This window comes from Mus pahari, chromosome X (assembly GCF_900095145.1).
Source record: "Mus pahari chromosome X, PAHARI_EIJ_v1.1, whole genome shotgun sequence".
Taxonomy (NCBI): Eukaryota; Metazoa; Chordata; class Mammalia; order Rodentia; family Muridae; genus Mus; species Mus pahari.
In genome coordinates this window covers 141,024,929-141,040,792 of record NC_034613.1, presented here as the reverse complement: position 1 = coordinate 141,040,792, position 15,864 = coordinate 141,024,929, and the positions used below count along the sequence as shown (strand labels likewise).

At 43.4% G+C, this 15,864-nt stretch overlaps 1 protein-coding gene across 4 annotated transcripts in view; it reads right to left on the bottom strand.

Annotated features, from left to right (window-relative positions):
- The window catches only part of Ctps2 (CTP synthase 2), a 126,951-nt gene that overhangs the window by 101,681 nt on the left and 9,406 nt on the right, over nucleotides 1–15,864 (bottom strand). For all 4 annotated transcript variants that reach the window (XM_029534469.1, XM_021187565.2, XM_029534470.1 and 1 more), the window contains exons 4-7: nucleotides 14,416–14,516; nucleotides 6,378–6,494; nucleotides 6,156–6,239; nucleotides 5,248–5,328 (exon numbers count right to left, since the gene is read on the bottom strand). In XM_029534469.1, coding sequence (XP_029390329.1) covers nucleotides 5,248–5,328; nucleotides 6,156–6,239; nucleotides 6,378–6,494; nucleotides 14,416–14,516 — 383 coding nt within the window. The remainder of the gene's footprint in view (nucleotides 1–5,247; nucleotides 5,329–6,155; nucleotides 6,240–6,377; nucleotides 6,495–14,415; nucleotides 14,517–15,864) is intronic.

Below are 15,864 nucleotides of genomic sequence, written 5' to 3'. Positions count from 1 at the left end.
GAGGAGGAGGAGGAGGAGGAGGAGGAGGAGGAGGAAAAGGAAGAAGAAGAGGAGGAGGAGGAGAAGAAAGTTAGCTGAGTTGTAGGCACATATGTATTACTTCATTTCTCTCTGTTCTTGAGTGTGGACGTGATGTGACTAGCTGCTTCAAATCCTCCTACTTTAACCTCCCCAAATTGACTTGACTATAATGTAACCTGGAACCATAGTTTTAAAACCCCTTTTTCCCTAAGCTGTTTTTGGCAGAGTATTTTATTTATTACAGGAATAGAGAGGAAACCAGGATGACTAGATATACAATTTAGTTGGCAAATACTTGCCTAGCATACAAGAAGATAGATTAGATAGATAGATAGATAGATAGATAGATAGATAGATAGATAGATAGATAGATAGATAGATCCATGAAAAACACACACACATAAATCTATAAAAGAAGGAAAGAAGGAAGGAAGGAAGGGAGGGAGGGAGGGAGGGAGGGAGGGAGGAAGGAAAAAAGGAAGGAAAAAAGGAAGGAAGAAGGAAGACAGGCAAGTAGGCAGGCTGACAGAAAGGCTGGGCAGTGGTGGTGCACACCTTTAATCCTAGCACTCGTGGGTAAAAAGCAGGCAGATCTCGGAATTCAAGGCCATCCTGATCTGTAGAGCAAGTTCCAGGACAGCCAGAACTACCCAGAGAAACCCTGTCTTAAAAGCCCTGCCTCCTAAATCATAAGAGATATATATATTTATCTGTCAGTTCCACATTGACAAATTCAACCAAATGGGGATCAAAAACATTCAGGGAACAACAAAATTTGTACTGAACATATTCATACACTTCTCCCTAGACAATACCTTATAACCGTTTATATCATTTTGACATTGTACTGGGTGTAAGTCATCTAAAGATACATACAGTAATCACAAGGATGTCCCAGGTTATTTACAAGTACTACACTTTTGTATTTTACGTTTCTTGGGAGAAAGAGAGACTGAGACAGAGAAAGCACATGTGTGTGGAGATGAGAGGACAACTTGCGAGTTGATGCTTTTCCTTCTGCTCTTATCTGTTATGGGAACTCAGGTTGTGGGGCTTAGAGAAGCAAGCACCCAGCCCCGCACCATTTTGTTTTAGGGACTTGAGCACTGGAGGAATCTGGTATTCCTGTGGAGTCCTAGAACCGCCAATCCCTTACAAATCATGAGAGACGATGGTACCAAGTCTTAGTCCCCAGCTCCTGGCACAGAGCTTCAAAAAACCCTCCAAGTCTTTTGCTATTTGTGGTGATGGGCTTTTCTTGTTCAAATCACCATAGTGATGGTTGTGAGCTAACTCGTGGATGCTGGGAAAAAAAAAACACAGGTTCTCTGAAAGAGCAACAAATGCTTTTAGGTGCTGAGCCATCTCTCTGGCCCATCACATTCTTTCTTTCTTTAAAGAAAGAAAAGCCTTGTAACATTTATTGTGTGTATGTGTGTGTGTTTGTTATAGAACTGATATACTGATATGATTCCTGGTGGTCCTGGGAAAACTTTCAAATAGTCATATATATATATATATATATATATATATATATATATGCAAGTGATTAGAGTTAGAGGAGGGGAAGGAGGCTAGGGACTGATCTCAAACACATGGCCAAACAGTCCACTAACCAACCATGCCTCCATACAAATGTTCCAATGAAAATGCTGGAGAAATGGCTGCTATTTCAGAGGACCTAGGTTCAATTCCCAGCATCACCATTGCAGCTCATAACCATCATGTAACTCTAGTCTCAGCGTATCTGAGGGACCAGGCACACACACGGTACACACCTGTACATCCAAACAAAACAGGTCAACATATAAAATAAACACCTCTGGAGAAGCCAGGTGTGGTGACATACACATTTAGTCCCAGAATGCAAGAGGCAGAAGTCTGGTTTCTGAAATGAGGGTAGTCTTGTAAGGGATTGGGCCCTTAAGTCTGTGGAGTTCGATACTCTGGGGAGTCAGTGTCAGAACTCTAGTGGTACAAGTACGTAATCCACACACTTGGAAGGCAGAGGCAAGAGGATCAAGAACTCAATGTCAGCCTTGGCTACATAAGATATGCATGCGTGTGTGTGTGTGTGTGTGTGTGTGTGTGTTAGTATGTGTGTGTGTGTGTATGTGTGTGTGTGTGTGTGTGTGTGTGTTCGTATATGTGTGTCTACTTGGTAAAAACCTTGGCACCAAGCGTGGTAACCTGAGTTGGCTCCTCCACACGGGCACCATGGCACAAGAACACCCAACACACACTTTAGAGCACAAACATAATTTAAAAAAAAAATTGAAAGCTGGGTGAAATTCTAGGATCTTAAGGCAGAAAGATCAGAAACTAAAGGTCAAACTCCTCTAGGTAACAAAGTGGAGACCAACCAGGGACACATAAAACTCGGTCCCAAAATAAAATGTTTTAAGTAGTGAACTGACATAGCTTACATGACTGCCCAGTGTGGTGGCCGAAGCACCGAGCTTAGATGAGCCTTGTCTTGTCCGGGTGTTGTTGAGATTGCTGTCCCCACGGCTGGAGTTGCTTTCACCTACTATCTGCCACCTCGCTCCCTGATCCTTTCTCTTGGGTAAGTTTACAAGGGCACATTGACCAGAAGGAAATTAATCACACCTGCTAAAGACTACCCGTAAACTGTGGATATTTTTCACTTAACCTAAAGGCTTTCTAATTCACTCTCAAGTGCATGAGAGAGGTTACTTGTAGGCATTTAAGGATCTGCCAAATCCGAAATAAACACCAAAAAGGGTCTGCCAACTCTGTCTGGGTCTGCTTTTCCCAACCCCACAGCTCTGAAGCCAAGAGTTCTTCATGAGTTTGACTATTGCTATTGAGACTACAGTAATCACTGTGCATGTACCAGAGCAGTTCTGAGCTGCAAGGTGTCATCAGTATTTGGCTTCATCCCAGTTACTAATCAAAGCTAAATCTCGGGAGAAGGGGGGTAGCTAACACCACCGGCACCACCCACCCACCCCCAAAAAGTGGCAGGCAGGGTGGTAGAGTTCTATAATCTCAGCACTTTTGTGAGGTAGAGGCAAGAGAATCAGTGACACCCATCCTAAAAAAAAAAAAAAACCTTACCTAAATCCCAGGCAAAGCATGTTGTCACTTGCCTGTTAGATTCAGTGCTCAGGAGGCTGAGGCAGGAGAATCATGAGACTGAGGCCAGCCTGGTTTAGACTTGATGACCTTGTCTCCAAAAAAAAAAAAAAAAACGGCTCAATAGCTGTTGCTCTTCCAGAGGACCCAAATTTGGTTCCTAAGACCTGAATGGAAGCTCACAACTATTTGTAACTTCAGTCTCAGAAGACTTCACACCCTCTTCTGGCCATTCTGGGCACCTGGCATGCATATGGTGTACACACATGCATGCAAACATGCATTCATATGCATTTAAAAAAAAAAAACCCCACTGCATCTATATGCACCGGTAACTTCCACAAGTAGAAAGCATGGAGTTCACTCACTCAGCGTCACAAAGCTGGGGACCCACACCACGGGAGGCAGCAGGAGGAGGATAGGGAGTTCAAAGTCAGCCTCAGTGACACAGAAGAGTTTGAGGCCAGACTAAGCTACAGGAAACCTTGTCTCAAAGAAAAGCAAAAGCAAAACAAGACTGGCTCACCGGGACTGAAGAGATAGCTCAGCGGTTAACAGTACATAAGCTGTTACAGAGGAGCTGAGATCCAGTTCCACATCAGATGGCTCGAAACCACTTGTAACTCCAGCTCCAGGAAATCCGACATCCACAACCCACAACCACACCTGTACTCACTTGTACACACATACATATGACTTAAAATAGAGAGAAAGCCTCACAATAAAAGACTTGGAGCGGGCTGGTGAGATGGCTCAGTGGGTAAGAGCACCTGACTGCTCTTCCGAAGGTCCTGAGTTCAAATCCCAGCAACCACATGGTGGCTCACAACCATCCGGAACAAGATCTGACGCCCTCTTCTGGAGTGTCTGAAGACAGCTACAGTGTACTTACATATAATAAATAAATAAATCTTTAAAAAAAAAAGACTTGGAGCACTGGTAAGGCCTTAGGCTCCACAGTGGCCACAGCTGGAATTCTACCTCCCTTCTCTGAGCTCTTAGCAAGCCAATGTAAAATGCTTTAGTTACGTTTTCCTAGTCTGGAAATCAGGCTGGATTTGCTTAATGCACAAAGCAATGTCTGCCAATAGGAAGGGTACACAAGACAACTGAGGAGCCAAGACAAAGTGGCTGAGGCATTAAGAGAACAGAGAGGGAGGGAGAGAGGGAGAGAGGGAGAGAGGGAGGGAGGGAAGGAGGGAGGGAGGGAAGGAGGGAGAGAGAGAGGGGGAAAGAAGGAGAGAAGGAGAGGGAGAGAGAGATCCCTTCTTTTCAAACCATTCAAGCTTGGAAGCCTGAAGCAGGGGGCTCTCTATCAGCCCATTACCCAAGCACAGATACCCCATTAAGCAGCTGTGAGATTGTAGAGAACTCAGAGCTCACATGAAGAGTTTCTAGCAAGCCTCACCCTGGTCCTGAGCTCCCGTCACACCACTCTATAAACTGGAGCCAACTGCAGCCCCTCACATACCCTAGGCTTTTTTGAGAACAGAGCTAGAAAGAAAAGAGAAACGTAAATGTCTGAATACCCAGGGTTGGAAGTCCTGCAGAACAGAGAATGAGAGCCTAAATTATGGTAATTTCTGGAGCAATGAAATCAGCTGGGCCACTTATACGATCAGAAAACATAGCTTGAATGCCAGCATACTTGTGTGGTTTAAGGTATGTTAAGCTGTAACAAAAGAGAAATGAATGGAAGTCGTATGTGTTCCAGCAAAACACAGGACAAGAAAAAAAAAATGCCAGAGGTAGCACAGAGCTCTATTCTCTACAAGTTTCATTGAGCTAAAAAGCTCACCCTGAGCTTCAAGCGGTGGCACATGGGATGTAGAAGAATTGGGAATTTCGGGTCAACCTGGACTACCTGAGACCCTGTGGCTCAGTGAGTAAAGGCACTTGTCACATATCCTCACAACCTGATTTTGATCTCTAGAACCAACAGAAAGGTAGGAGAGAATAGATCCTATCCACAAAGTTGTCCTCTGACCTCCGCACATTCATGGCAGAAGCCCTCTCAGACACACACACACAAGTGCGCAGAGAGAGAGAGAGAGAGAGAGAGAGAGAGAGAGAGAGAGAGAGAGAGAGAGAGAGGATATTTTAATGTAAAGAGTACCAAGCACCAACCTGTTCAGGGTTCACGTGACAAAACATAGATATCTTCTCCTTCACAGCCATCTCAATGGGTGATGAACTACGGCAGACGATCTGTGAAAGCCAGGTTAGGCATGGATCAGCAAATGGGAACGGGCCTGATCAAATTCATTGCTAGAAAGACATTATACATTATCATTTTCCTACAAGAGACTAGACTTAAGAATGCACTTGTTTACTGCGGGCATTCCTCTGTACCATGAGAAATTGGTCTGACCACTAGGCATAAGCATGTCTCAATCGAAATCTACCAGAAATAGTTCAAACCATCAGAATGTCTCTGCCTCCCGATTACTGGGATTAAAGGCATGTACCAACAGTGCCTGGCAATAAATTCTTATTTATAAAAATAGACAGCTGCTTTATGAACCCCTATTCCCCTCCCCCTGACAAGCTGATGGCTGGAACTGGATTACCTGTTATAGGAACACATCGCTGCTTCTTAGACTAAAACTCAGAGCAAAGATAGCCAGGCCTTGAAGGGTCACAGGAAAATCCCAAGGTGTCACATCCACTCTGAAGGAGCCGGGAACCTTATAAATGACAGGGCATTGCATCTGGCCTGCTACCAATGGAGCCAATTTAAGGCTAAAGAAATAATCTTTTCTTGGCTGCCAGACACAAAAAAGTTTACTGTCATAGAAACCATTTGAGAGTGGCAAATGACTCAGATGTGTAGTTAAAGATTAAGGTGCTAGGAGCAGAGCTCAAAAGCAAAAATCCATGCTTAGTATGTGCAAGGCTCTAGGCTCCATCCCCAGAACCAAAACCAAGACCCCAGAACCAAAACCAAGAAAGGAAATAAGCCATGGTTAGTGGGTGATGTAGCTTGTGACATAGAGGCCCTTAAAGACAAACTTAGCCCACTGTGTTTAACTCACCAGATCTGGAGACAAGCCCAACCCCCTCAGCGCACGGACACTGTTTTGTGTGGGCTTGGTTTTTTGTTCTCCAGTAGCACTGGGCTAAAAAGAAAGGAGTACCCATCAGTATCAGTGGACATTTAATTCATGGCTCTTGGATTTCAAATGTTGCTCCCATAACATATCAGAGGAAAACCGATCAAAGTTACTATCCACATACTTATCAGGACAAAACCCCACCTGTGGCACAAGGCTGACGTGAATATTATAGAAATTTTCTCTCTTGGCTTTAAACTGGAACTGTCGGAAAGCTTCCACAAATGCCATTCCTTCAATGTCTCCAATGGTGCCTCCCAGCTAAGGGAGAAAAACAAGAATAAGACACAAATGACCAAACCTCTCCCACAGCACACAAATCAATGGAATTTGCTCGGTTTTTTGTTTTTTAAGTAATTTTTTCCTAGCTGACCTGGAACGCCCTATATAGACCAGGATGGTCTCTGAAGTCACAGAGATCTGACTACCTCTGTCTCAGAAGTGCTGGGATTAAAGGCATGTACCAAAACAACCAGCTAAATTAAGTAACTAATTACTTTGTGAGAGAGTTTCACACTGTAGCCCAGGGTAGCTTGGGCTACATAACCCAAGCTGGTCTTGAACATGTAACATGAGCCACCTCACGTGGCTTAGAAATAATTTTGTTTTGTTTTGATTTTTTTGAGATAAGGTTTCTCTGTGTAGCCCTGGCTGTCCTAGAACTCCTTGCTCTGTAGACCAGGCTGGCCTCGAACTCAGAGATCTTCCTACCTTTGCTTCCTGAGTGCTGGGATTAAAGGTATGCACCACCATCCCCAGCATTAGAAATAATTTTAATAAACTGAGGATAAGAACTGAAATTTAACATTTTTACAGGAATGGAACTCTATAAATGCTTAAAGTCATTAAATTATGCACTTAAAGTGAATGAAATTTTATGACACTAAGTTAAACGTCAATAAAACTATTAATAAAACAGCCTGGTCTGCTGAGACCTCTCTAATCCTAGCACTGGGAAGACTGAGGCAGAAGTATCACAAGTTCAAGACTGCCTGGAGTACATATATCCTACCCCCACCCCACCCCACCCCACCCCCCAAAAAAGAAAGACCAAGGTGGGGCTGGAGAGATGGCTCAGTGGTTAAGAGCACTGACTTGCTCTTCTGGAGGTCCTGAGTTCAAATCCCAGCAACCACATGGTGGCTCACAACCATCTATAATGGGATCTGATGCCCTCTTCTGGTGTGTCTGAAGACAATGACAGTGTACTTAGATATAATAAATAAATGAATCTTTAAAAAAGAAAGAAAGAAAGAAAGAAAGAAAGAAAGAAAGAAAGAAAGAAAGAAAGAAAGAAAGAAAGAAAGAAAGAGAAAGAAAGACCAAGGTAGGTTGACAATGAGCAGCTGAGGCAGGACTGCTTTGAGTGTGAGGTCATCTGGACTTCATTGTGAGTTCCAGGCCACCTTGGGTAACAACAGTGAGACGGTCTCAAAAGAGGAAAGAAAGAGGCTGAAGAGATGGAGAGAAAAAAGCACCGGCTGTTCTTCCAGAGGACCTGGGTTGAACTCTCAGCACCCACATGGCTGTTCACAAGTGCATGGTAACACCAGTCCCAGGGGTTGCCCGCTTCTGGCTTCTGAAAGCACTGCATAGGCATGGTACAGACATACATGCAGGAAACACACACACACACACACACACACACATTTTAAAAATAAAATAAATTTTAAAAATTAAAAAAGGAGAGTATTAGCCAGGCAGTGGTGGCACACGCCTTTAATTCCAGCACTTGAGACAGAGGCAGGCAGGTTTCTGAGTTTGAGGCCAGCCTGGTCTACAGACAGAGTTCCAGGACAACCAGGGCTACACAGAGAAACCTCGTCTCGAAAAACCAAAAGAAAAAAAGGGAGGTAGTATTAGGACCTAGGTAAAATATTAAGGCCTATTTTTTTTTAGGTTTTTCTGCCTGTCTCTGCCTCCCAAGTGCTGGGATTAAAGGTGTGTGCCACCACGCCTGGCTCTAAGGCCTATAATGTATGTTAAGGCCTGGGGAAAATGTTAGGTTTAAGTTACCATTACCTGGCTAGCCTGCCACTATAAGGTAACTTTTTCTTTTTTTATATATATTTTTTTATTTATTTATTATTATATCTAAGTACACTGTAGCTGTCTCTTTATGGATGGTTGTAAGCCACCATGTGGTTGCTGGGATTTGAACTCAGGACCTTCGGAAGAACAGTCAGTGCTCTTAACCACTGAGCCATCTCTCCAGCCCCCAATAAGGTAACTTTTTCATATGTTTCTGCTGTTACTAAGAAACTTTTTTTTAAAGATTTATTTATTTATTATATGTAAGTACACTGTTGCTGTCTTCAGACACCCCAGAAGAGGGCATCAGATCTCACTGCAGATGGTTGTGAACCACCATGCGGTTGCTGGGATTTGAACTCAGGACCTTTGGAAGAGCAGTCAGTGCTCTTACCGGCTGAGCCATCTCTCCAGCCCCACTAGGAAACTTCTAATGCCAAGATTGATGACATATTTATTTATGTTCTGTGCCCTTGAAAACCAATCATGATAGAAGTCAGTAGAACTGCTTTGTGTAGTTACCCACAATAAGCTTGGAGCGAACCAACCAGCCAACAGCACTTCCTGCACCTGTGTATAATATAAGCTTGCATGGTATCTGCCTTTATAAGCTGCCCCTGGGCCCCAGCATAAGAGAGACACCTTCACCAACCTAAGAAACTATTTAGAATAAGACTTCCATTTTGAGTAATGGTCAAGTAGAGTGACCTCCCTGGGACCTGACATCCTACTTGCAAAAAGAGACATCTACGTGGGTAACTGACATCCTAGTTGACAAGTTTAGGCAAGGCAAGTCCCCTGCCACAGTTGAATACCCCAACCAACAGGAGCAGGATAAGTGTACAACAAAGCCATGTTCCTAAGAAAATTCTCCATCCCTAAATCCTAATTGGTGAAATAACTTGGCACAGATGTTTGTGGGTTGGGGGCTTAAAAACCCTGTAGGATCTTTACTTACCCACAATCAAGATTCAGTTCCTATCTTAGTCAAGGTTTCTATTCCTGCCCAAAACATCATGACCAAAAAGCAAGTTGAGAAGAAAAGGGTTTATTCAGCTTACACTTCCATACTGCTGTTCATCACCAAGGAAATCAGGACTGGAACTCAAGCAGGTCAGGAAGCAGGAGCTGATGCAGAGGCCATGGAGGGGTGTTACGTATTGGCTTGCTGCCCCTGCCTTGCTCAGCTTGCTTTCCTAAAGAACCCAGGCTACCAGCCCAGGGATGGCACCACCCACAAGGGGCCCTCCCCACCTTGATCACTAATTGAGAAAATGCCTTGCAACTGGATATCATGGAGGCATTTCTTCAAGGGAGGCTCCTTTCTCTGTGATAACGCCAGCCTGAGAAAAGTTGACACACAAAACCAGCCAGTACAGTTCCTGAATCCGGACCCATGGCCCTGATCGACCCGTCCTGAGGCTTATGTTCAATAAACTATCCCTGTCTATCTGAGATTGGTGTTTGTGTAGTTTGTGAGGCAATTCCTGGACCCCAACAGATAGGCTCAGGTCACTGAATTCATAAGCAAGTAGAAAGTTCCAAGGGCTGGCAAGGTGTTTCAGTGGGTAAAGGCAATTGCCACCAATCCTGATGACCCATGTTCAATCCCTAGGACCTACAAGAACTGACTCCCACAACTTTTCCTCTGACTTATATAGGCATGCCTTGGTATACACACTGTGAGACATGTATGCACACACACACACACACACACACACACACACACACACACTAAGTAAACATAAAATAGAAGGTTCACAATAAGTAAAATGAATGCAACAAAGAAAAAAATTACCCAAAACATAGACCACAGAAGAGAAAGGTAAGACCATTTCTACCAATGGTTCTAGTTAGAACAAAATACTCAAATCCCATGATAAGAAAGGTTGATGGCCACTTGTTTCTGCTTGGGTAGTTGGATTGATTGACAAAAAATGAGCATTTTCAAATTCTCTTTCCATCTCCCTCCCCACATATAAATATAAACACATACCTACATGTATTTAAATAGCCTCCTAATATTAAAACATGCTGATTATTATTACTAAAACATTTCTGATACTTTAGTACTGGAATGAATGTTCCTGATGGTGTAATCACTCAATGTCAACAATGTGTCTCCAATAAGGTTACTTAAAGCATTTCACTTTGAAATTGATATACATTCACCTTTACCAAACTCAAGGTTAAAAACCAGATTAAAAACCTAAAGGCTATCCCACAGATTTTAAAATAACTTTGCCAGCATTTGAGCATCTACTACAGAATCAATACTACAGCAAAATGTTGGGAAGAACTAGAAACACACCAGCCAAGATTAATGAAACACACCTGTAATGCAAGCACTCAAAAGGCAGAGGCAAAAGCCAGTCAGGGCTACATTGTAGGGGAAAACCACTCATAAAAAGCTTGGAATTTTTTTTAAAAAAAACGGAGTCTTATGTAGCCCAGGCTGACCTGGAATCTACAATATAGCCAAAGATGACCTTGAACTTCTGTCAAAAACAAAGCCAGACATGATGCCTCACACACAGAATCCCCAGCACTTGGGAGAAGACAGAAGGATCAAGAGTTCAAGGTCATCTCAAGGTCATCTCGGCTACATAGCAAGTGTAAGGACAGCCGGGGATACATGAGAATTCAAACTAACAAAAGAAATCATATGGAATCAAAAATGTAGCGGGCTATAATTTCTCACTAATTATAAGATAGCAGAATTTTTTTAAAAAAAAATTAGAGCAGGGCGTGCTGGCATTCACCTTTAATCCCAGCACTCGGGAGGCAGAGGCAGGCGGATTTCTGAGTTCGAGGCCAGCCTGGTCAACAGAGTGAGTTCCAGGACAGCCAGGGCTATACAGAGAAACCCTGTCTCAAAAAAAAAAAAAAAAAAAAGAAAGGAAGGAAGGAAGGAAGCAGGAAAGGAAGAAAGGAGAGAGGGAGGGAGGAAGGGAGGAAGGAGGAGGAGAAGGGGGAAGAGTAGAAACAGCATCAGCATCAACAACAGGAAGAGGAGGAAGGAGGCTTGGTGACACACATCTGTAATCTCAGTAGTGCTTAAGAGGCTGGAAATTTGCTGTAAATTCAAGCCAACCTGGATTACATACTAAATCCAAGGTTAACTTGAAATACAGGGAGAAACGCTGTCCTAATAAATACAAACAGGGACAGTGGTTCAGTCAATAATGTGATTGCCAGGCAAACATGAGGACTTGGGTATAAAGCTGTGCAGAGCAGTATATGTCTGTAACCCCAGCATTCAGATGAGAAGGTGTTGGGTGGAGACAGGCAGATCCCTGGAGCTTGCTGGCCCGCCAGTCAAACCAAATCAATAAATTATGGGTTCTTTGAGAATCTGTGTCAAACAATAAGGTGGTGAGCAACTGAGAAAGATAACCAATGTAGACCCCTGGCTTCCACAGGTCTTCAAATATACATGCACACATGCAGCACGGACACACACAAAGACAAGTAAAATTTAAAAAACAGACGAGGCATGGTGGCTATCACCTTTAGACTCAGTACTCAAGATAGAGGTGAGTGAGGCAGATGGAGTTCTGTGAGTTCAAGGCCAGGATACCAGTTCCAGGTCAGCCAAGGCTACATAGCATGTTCCTGTCTGGGAGAAAAAAAAAAAAAAAAGGTCTGCACTCAAATCAAACCTTATGGGAACATGTTTAAGGATTTTGTCCTTTGTGTTTTTGTAGTGCTGGGGCCATAATCCAGGGTCTCACGTATGCTAATCAAGTGCTCTACTACTGAGCTATATACCCCTAGCCCTCTTCTGTTTTGTTTGTGGGTTTGGGGGGGGAAGGTGGCAGTCTAACTCTGTAGCTCAGACTGGACTAAAGCTTGATAGGTAGCCCAGGCTAGGTCCAAACTTCTTCCCTGGCCCCTGGAGTGTTGGATTATAGACTCCCAAACCCAGCTTCCTCTTGTGCTTTATCAATTGGGGAATCTTATAGCTGTCACTGGAGAAAGAGGGGAGGTGAACACGACTTTAAATGTTATCCATTCCTGCCCTCATGTGGTCTATTCTGGGACTGCATCCTCTCATCCACTTGAAGTTCCCTTTACTCTGCCTCTAGGTCACCATTATCCCTGTGTGCAGAATGAGATAGTCCCTGTCTGTGTTTATTAAATTTACAATTCGAAAGTAGATAATGCTTAAGTTTTAAATAACTTACACTATAATGTGCTGTTACAATTGTTCTAGTTTCTTGTTATTCTCGACCTTTTATTATACCCAACTTAGTTAAACTAGTATACAATCTGAAGTGATGGCATCCTACTATAATTATATAATAATTATTATATTATAATTCTAGCACTTGGGAAGCTGAGGCATGAGAGCTGCTGTGAATTATAGGCAATTCTGTAAACCAGCCCCAATTAAATGTTGTCCTTTATAAGGCTTGCCTTGGTCATGGTGTCTCTTCACAGCAGGAAAACCCTAAGACAATAGGTATCTATGGTTAAGACATATACATTAGTGTTTGGTACTATATATGGTTTTGTACAGACTTGGGGGGGGTGGAAGCTTAACTGCAAGAGAGGACTTCACGATGCAGCTTTCATGACGTTATCTTCCATAACTAGGTGAGAATTTATAGGAAATGGGAAAGATGCTGCTTAGCCTTTTCTAAAAAAAAGATTGATTTATTTATTTTTGTATATGAGTACTTAATCTGTATGTACACTTGCATACCAGAAGAGGGCTAACCTGAAACTCTCCACATAGACTAGGATGGTCACCAACTTACAGAGATCTACCAGCCTCTACCTCCTGCAGGCATTAAAGGTGTGTGCCACCATGCCAGGCTTCTTATCTTACCTGTGATTTCTAAGCAGAACCAATAAACTTACTGATTCACAAAATAATAATGATAGTAGTAACCAAAAACTTTAAGACGGGAGTAAGAAGAACACAGCTCAGCTGGTAGAGTCTGAAGCACTAGGAAGGTAGAGACAGGGGCTTCAAAAATTTGGCTACATAGAGGAGTTTGGGGCCAGGGGTATATGTCATTTTTAAGGGGAGTCCTGGAACTAAGGAAATGACTCAATGGTAACTACTTGCTGTGCTAGCCCTGACAACCTGAGTTCAGATCCCGAGAGCCCACGTGAAAATCAGACACAGTAGCACACATGTCTAGAACTATAACATGACCCTAACAAGACATGGGATGTAAAGACAGGAGGATCACCAGAAGCTCACAGGCTGGCTAGCCAGGCATACAGAGCAGAGAGCAAGAGAGACCCTGTCTCAAACATGGTGAGAGTGAACAACTCACGGTTGTCCTCTGACCTCCACATGAGCACGGAGACACAGGCACACGGACACAGACACACACACACACACACACACACTTTTATTTTTAAGAGGAAGCACTTCCTTGGTATAAACCAGGAAGGAAGAAATGCCTATGTAGAAGACAGTTTGCATAGCACACTACATTATACAGACATAAAGGAATGAAAGAAAGATGAAGGCAGTCAACAGGGCTTTCAAAGGGCATGCCGCTTTCTTGAAATGGTGGCTAGCACCTCCCACCTCCCACCTCCACCATCTGCCTTTCCCAGCCCAATCTCTACTTTCCACAGCACTCTGCACATATTTCTCCAATACAAGGAATTAAAATATGCCCTGAGATAGGGATGTAGCTCATTTGGTAACATACACGCCTGGCACACATGAAGCCCTAGAGTCAATCCCCACCACAGCATAAGCCAGGTGCAGTGGCACATATCTGTAATCCTAGCACCTGGCAGAAGGATCAGGGATTCAAAGTCTTTATTGGCTATATATCAAACTAAAGGCCAGCCTGGGCTACATAAAACCCTGTTGACAAATAAATAATATACTCCATTAGTATAAACAGTGAGTCTATAGGCTCCTCAGACACAGAAACTGTCCATTTCTGGCTCCAGCCCCAACAGTGAGTTCATTACTCAACTGCCAGCACACGCCTATCAGGCATACTCACCTCAGGAGAACATGTTTAATAACTGACTTGTGATCATCTTTGTTGTTCCCTGCTGGAACCCCACTTCCCAGACTAGTTTACAACACCCAGGAGGGGAGAATGAATGAAGACTGGATACTTAGGGACCCAGACGAACAGTAGCTTATGAAGAAAAGTCCCATGCTTGCCTCGATAACACATATCTGGGGATCTTCCTTATTGCCATCCACAGACACCTTGGCTTGATTCATAACCCACTCCTGGATAGCATCAGTAATATGGGGGACAACTGCAGAAAGAAGGAATAAACAACACAGCAAGTTACTTCATGTTCATGAGAAATGAAGCATTTAGACCTCCCAAATAATGTGAAAGCCACCAAGCAAATCAGACCAGCTGGAGCTCTTCTGCCATTGTCGCCATCTCTGGAACCAGTATGGACTGAGGAATCCAAGGCTAGTCATCTCCACAGGCCTTTGCTCTTGAAGCAGACCAGATATAGAGAACAAGAAACAGAAAGCAGAAGTACTATCTTCGGTGAGGATAAGAAAACATCAGACTGGAGAGATGGCTCAACAATTAGTACTTCCTACTTTCCCAGAGAACCTGACTTCAATTCCTATACATCTCAAGGCTCACAACTGCCTGTTACTCTAGCTCCAGGGACTCCCAACACCCTCTTCTGGCTTCCAAGGGCACTAACACACATATGCCATACATGTGTATATGATATACACACAAAAAATCTTTTTTTAAAAAACCTCCTAGAAACTACCTATAATGTCATCTGAGAACTGGGCAAGGGAAGCTTCTGGGTAAGGCAGATGCTAGCATCCATGGCAGAAGATGGCCAGCAGCTGCACAGGGCTGGAGCCTAAGTACAGGGAATAACAACAGTCTATGGAGAGGTCCACTCCAAGGGTGTAGATGAAGCCCACCCACTCACCAGTGCTCCAGCATGGAGACTTCAAAATCCAGCTGGATATTGTCTTAGTCTTCTCTGGCTTCTGTAATTACCATAAAATAAAATATCTTGATGGTTTTTTTTCTTTTTGAAACAGGGTCTCCCTATGTAGTCCTGCATAGCCTAAAACTTGCTATGGAGACCAGGCTGTACTTGAACTTGTGGTAATTAGTCTGCATCTTTCTGGACCTCCATGCCCAGCCCAGAATATCATAAATTTAATTGATTTTTCTTTTTAAAATTAACTTGGATGTGTATGTTTGTTTTGACATCATGTATGTATGTGTATCACATGATGCCTGGTGCCTTTGGAAGATAGAAGAGGACACTGGATCCCTGGGTCTCCTGGAACTGGAAATATACACAGTTATTAGCCACCCATATGGGTGCTGAGAACCAAACTTCGGTCTTCTTCAAGAGCAAGTGTTCTCAAACCCTGAGCAATCTCTCCAGCCCCTCTTGGTTTTCATTTTTGAGGCAAGGGCTCATATAGCTCAGACTGGTCTAAAACCTGCTCTGTAGGTGAAGATGACTTGGAATCCCTTCCTGTTTCCACCTCTAAATTCTGATATTACAAATGGTCATGCAATTCATGAACTTAATAGTTTAAAACAATAAGGCTGGGCGTGGTGGCACACGCCTTTAATCCCAGCACTTGGGAGGCAGAGGCAGG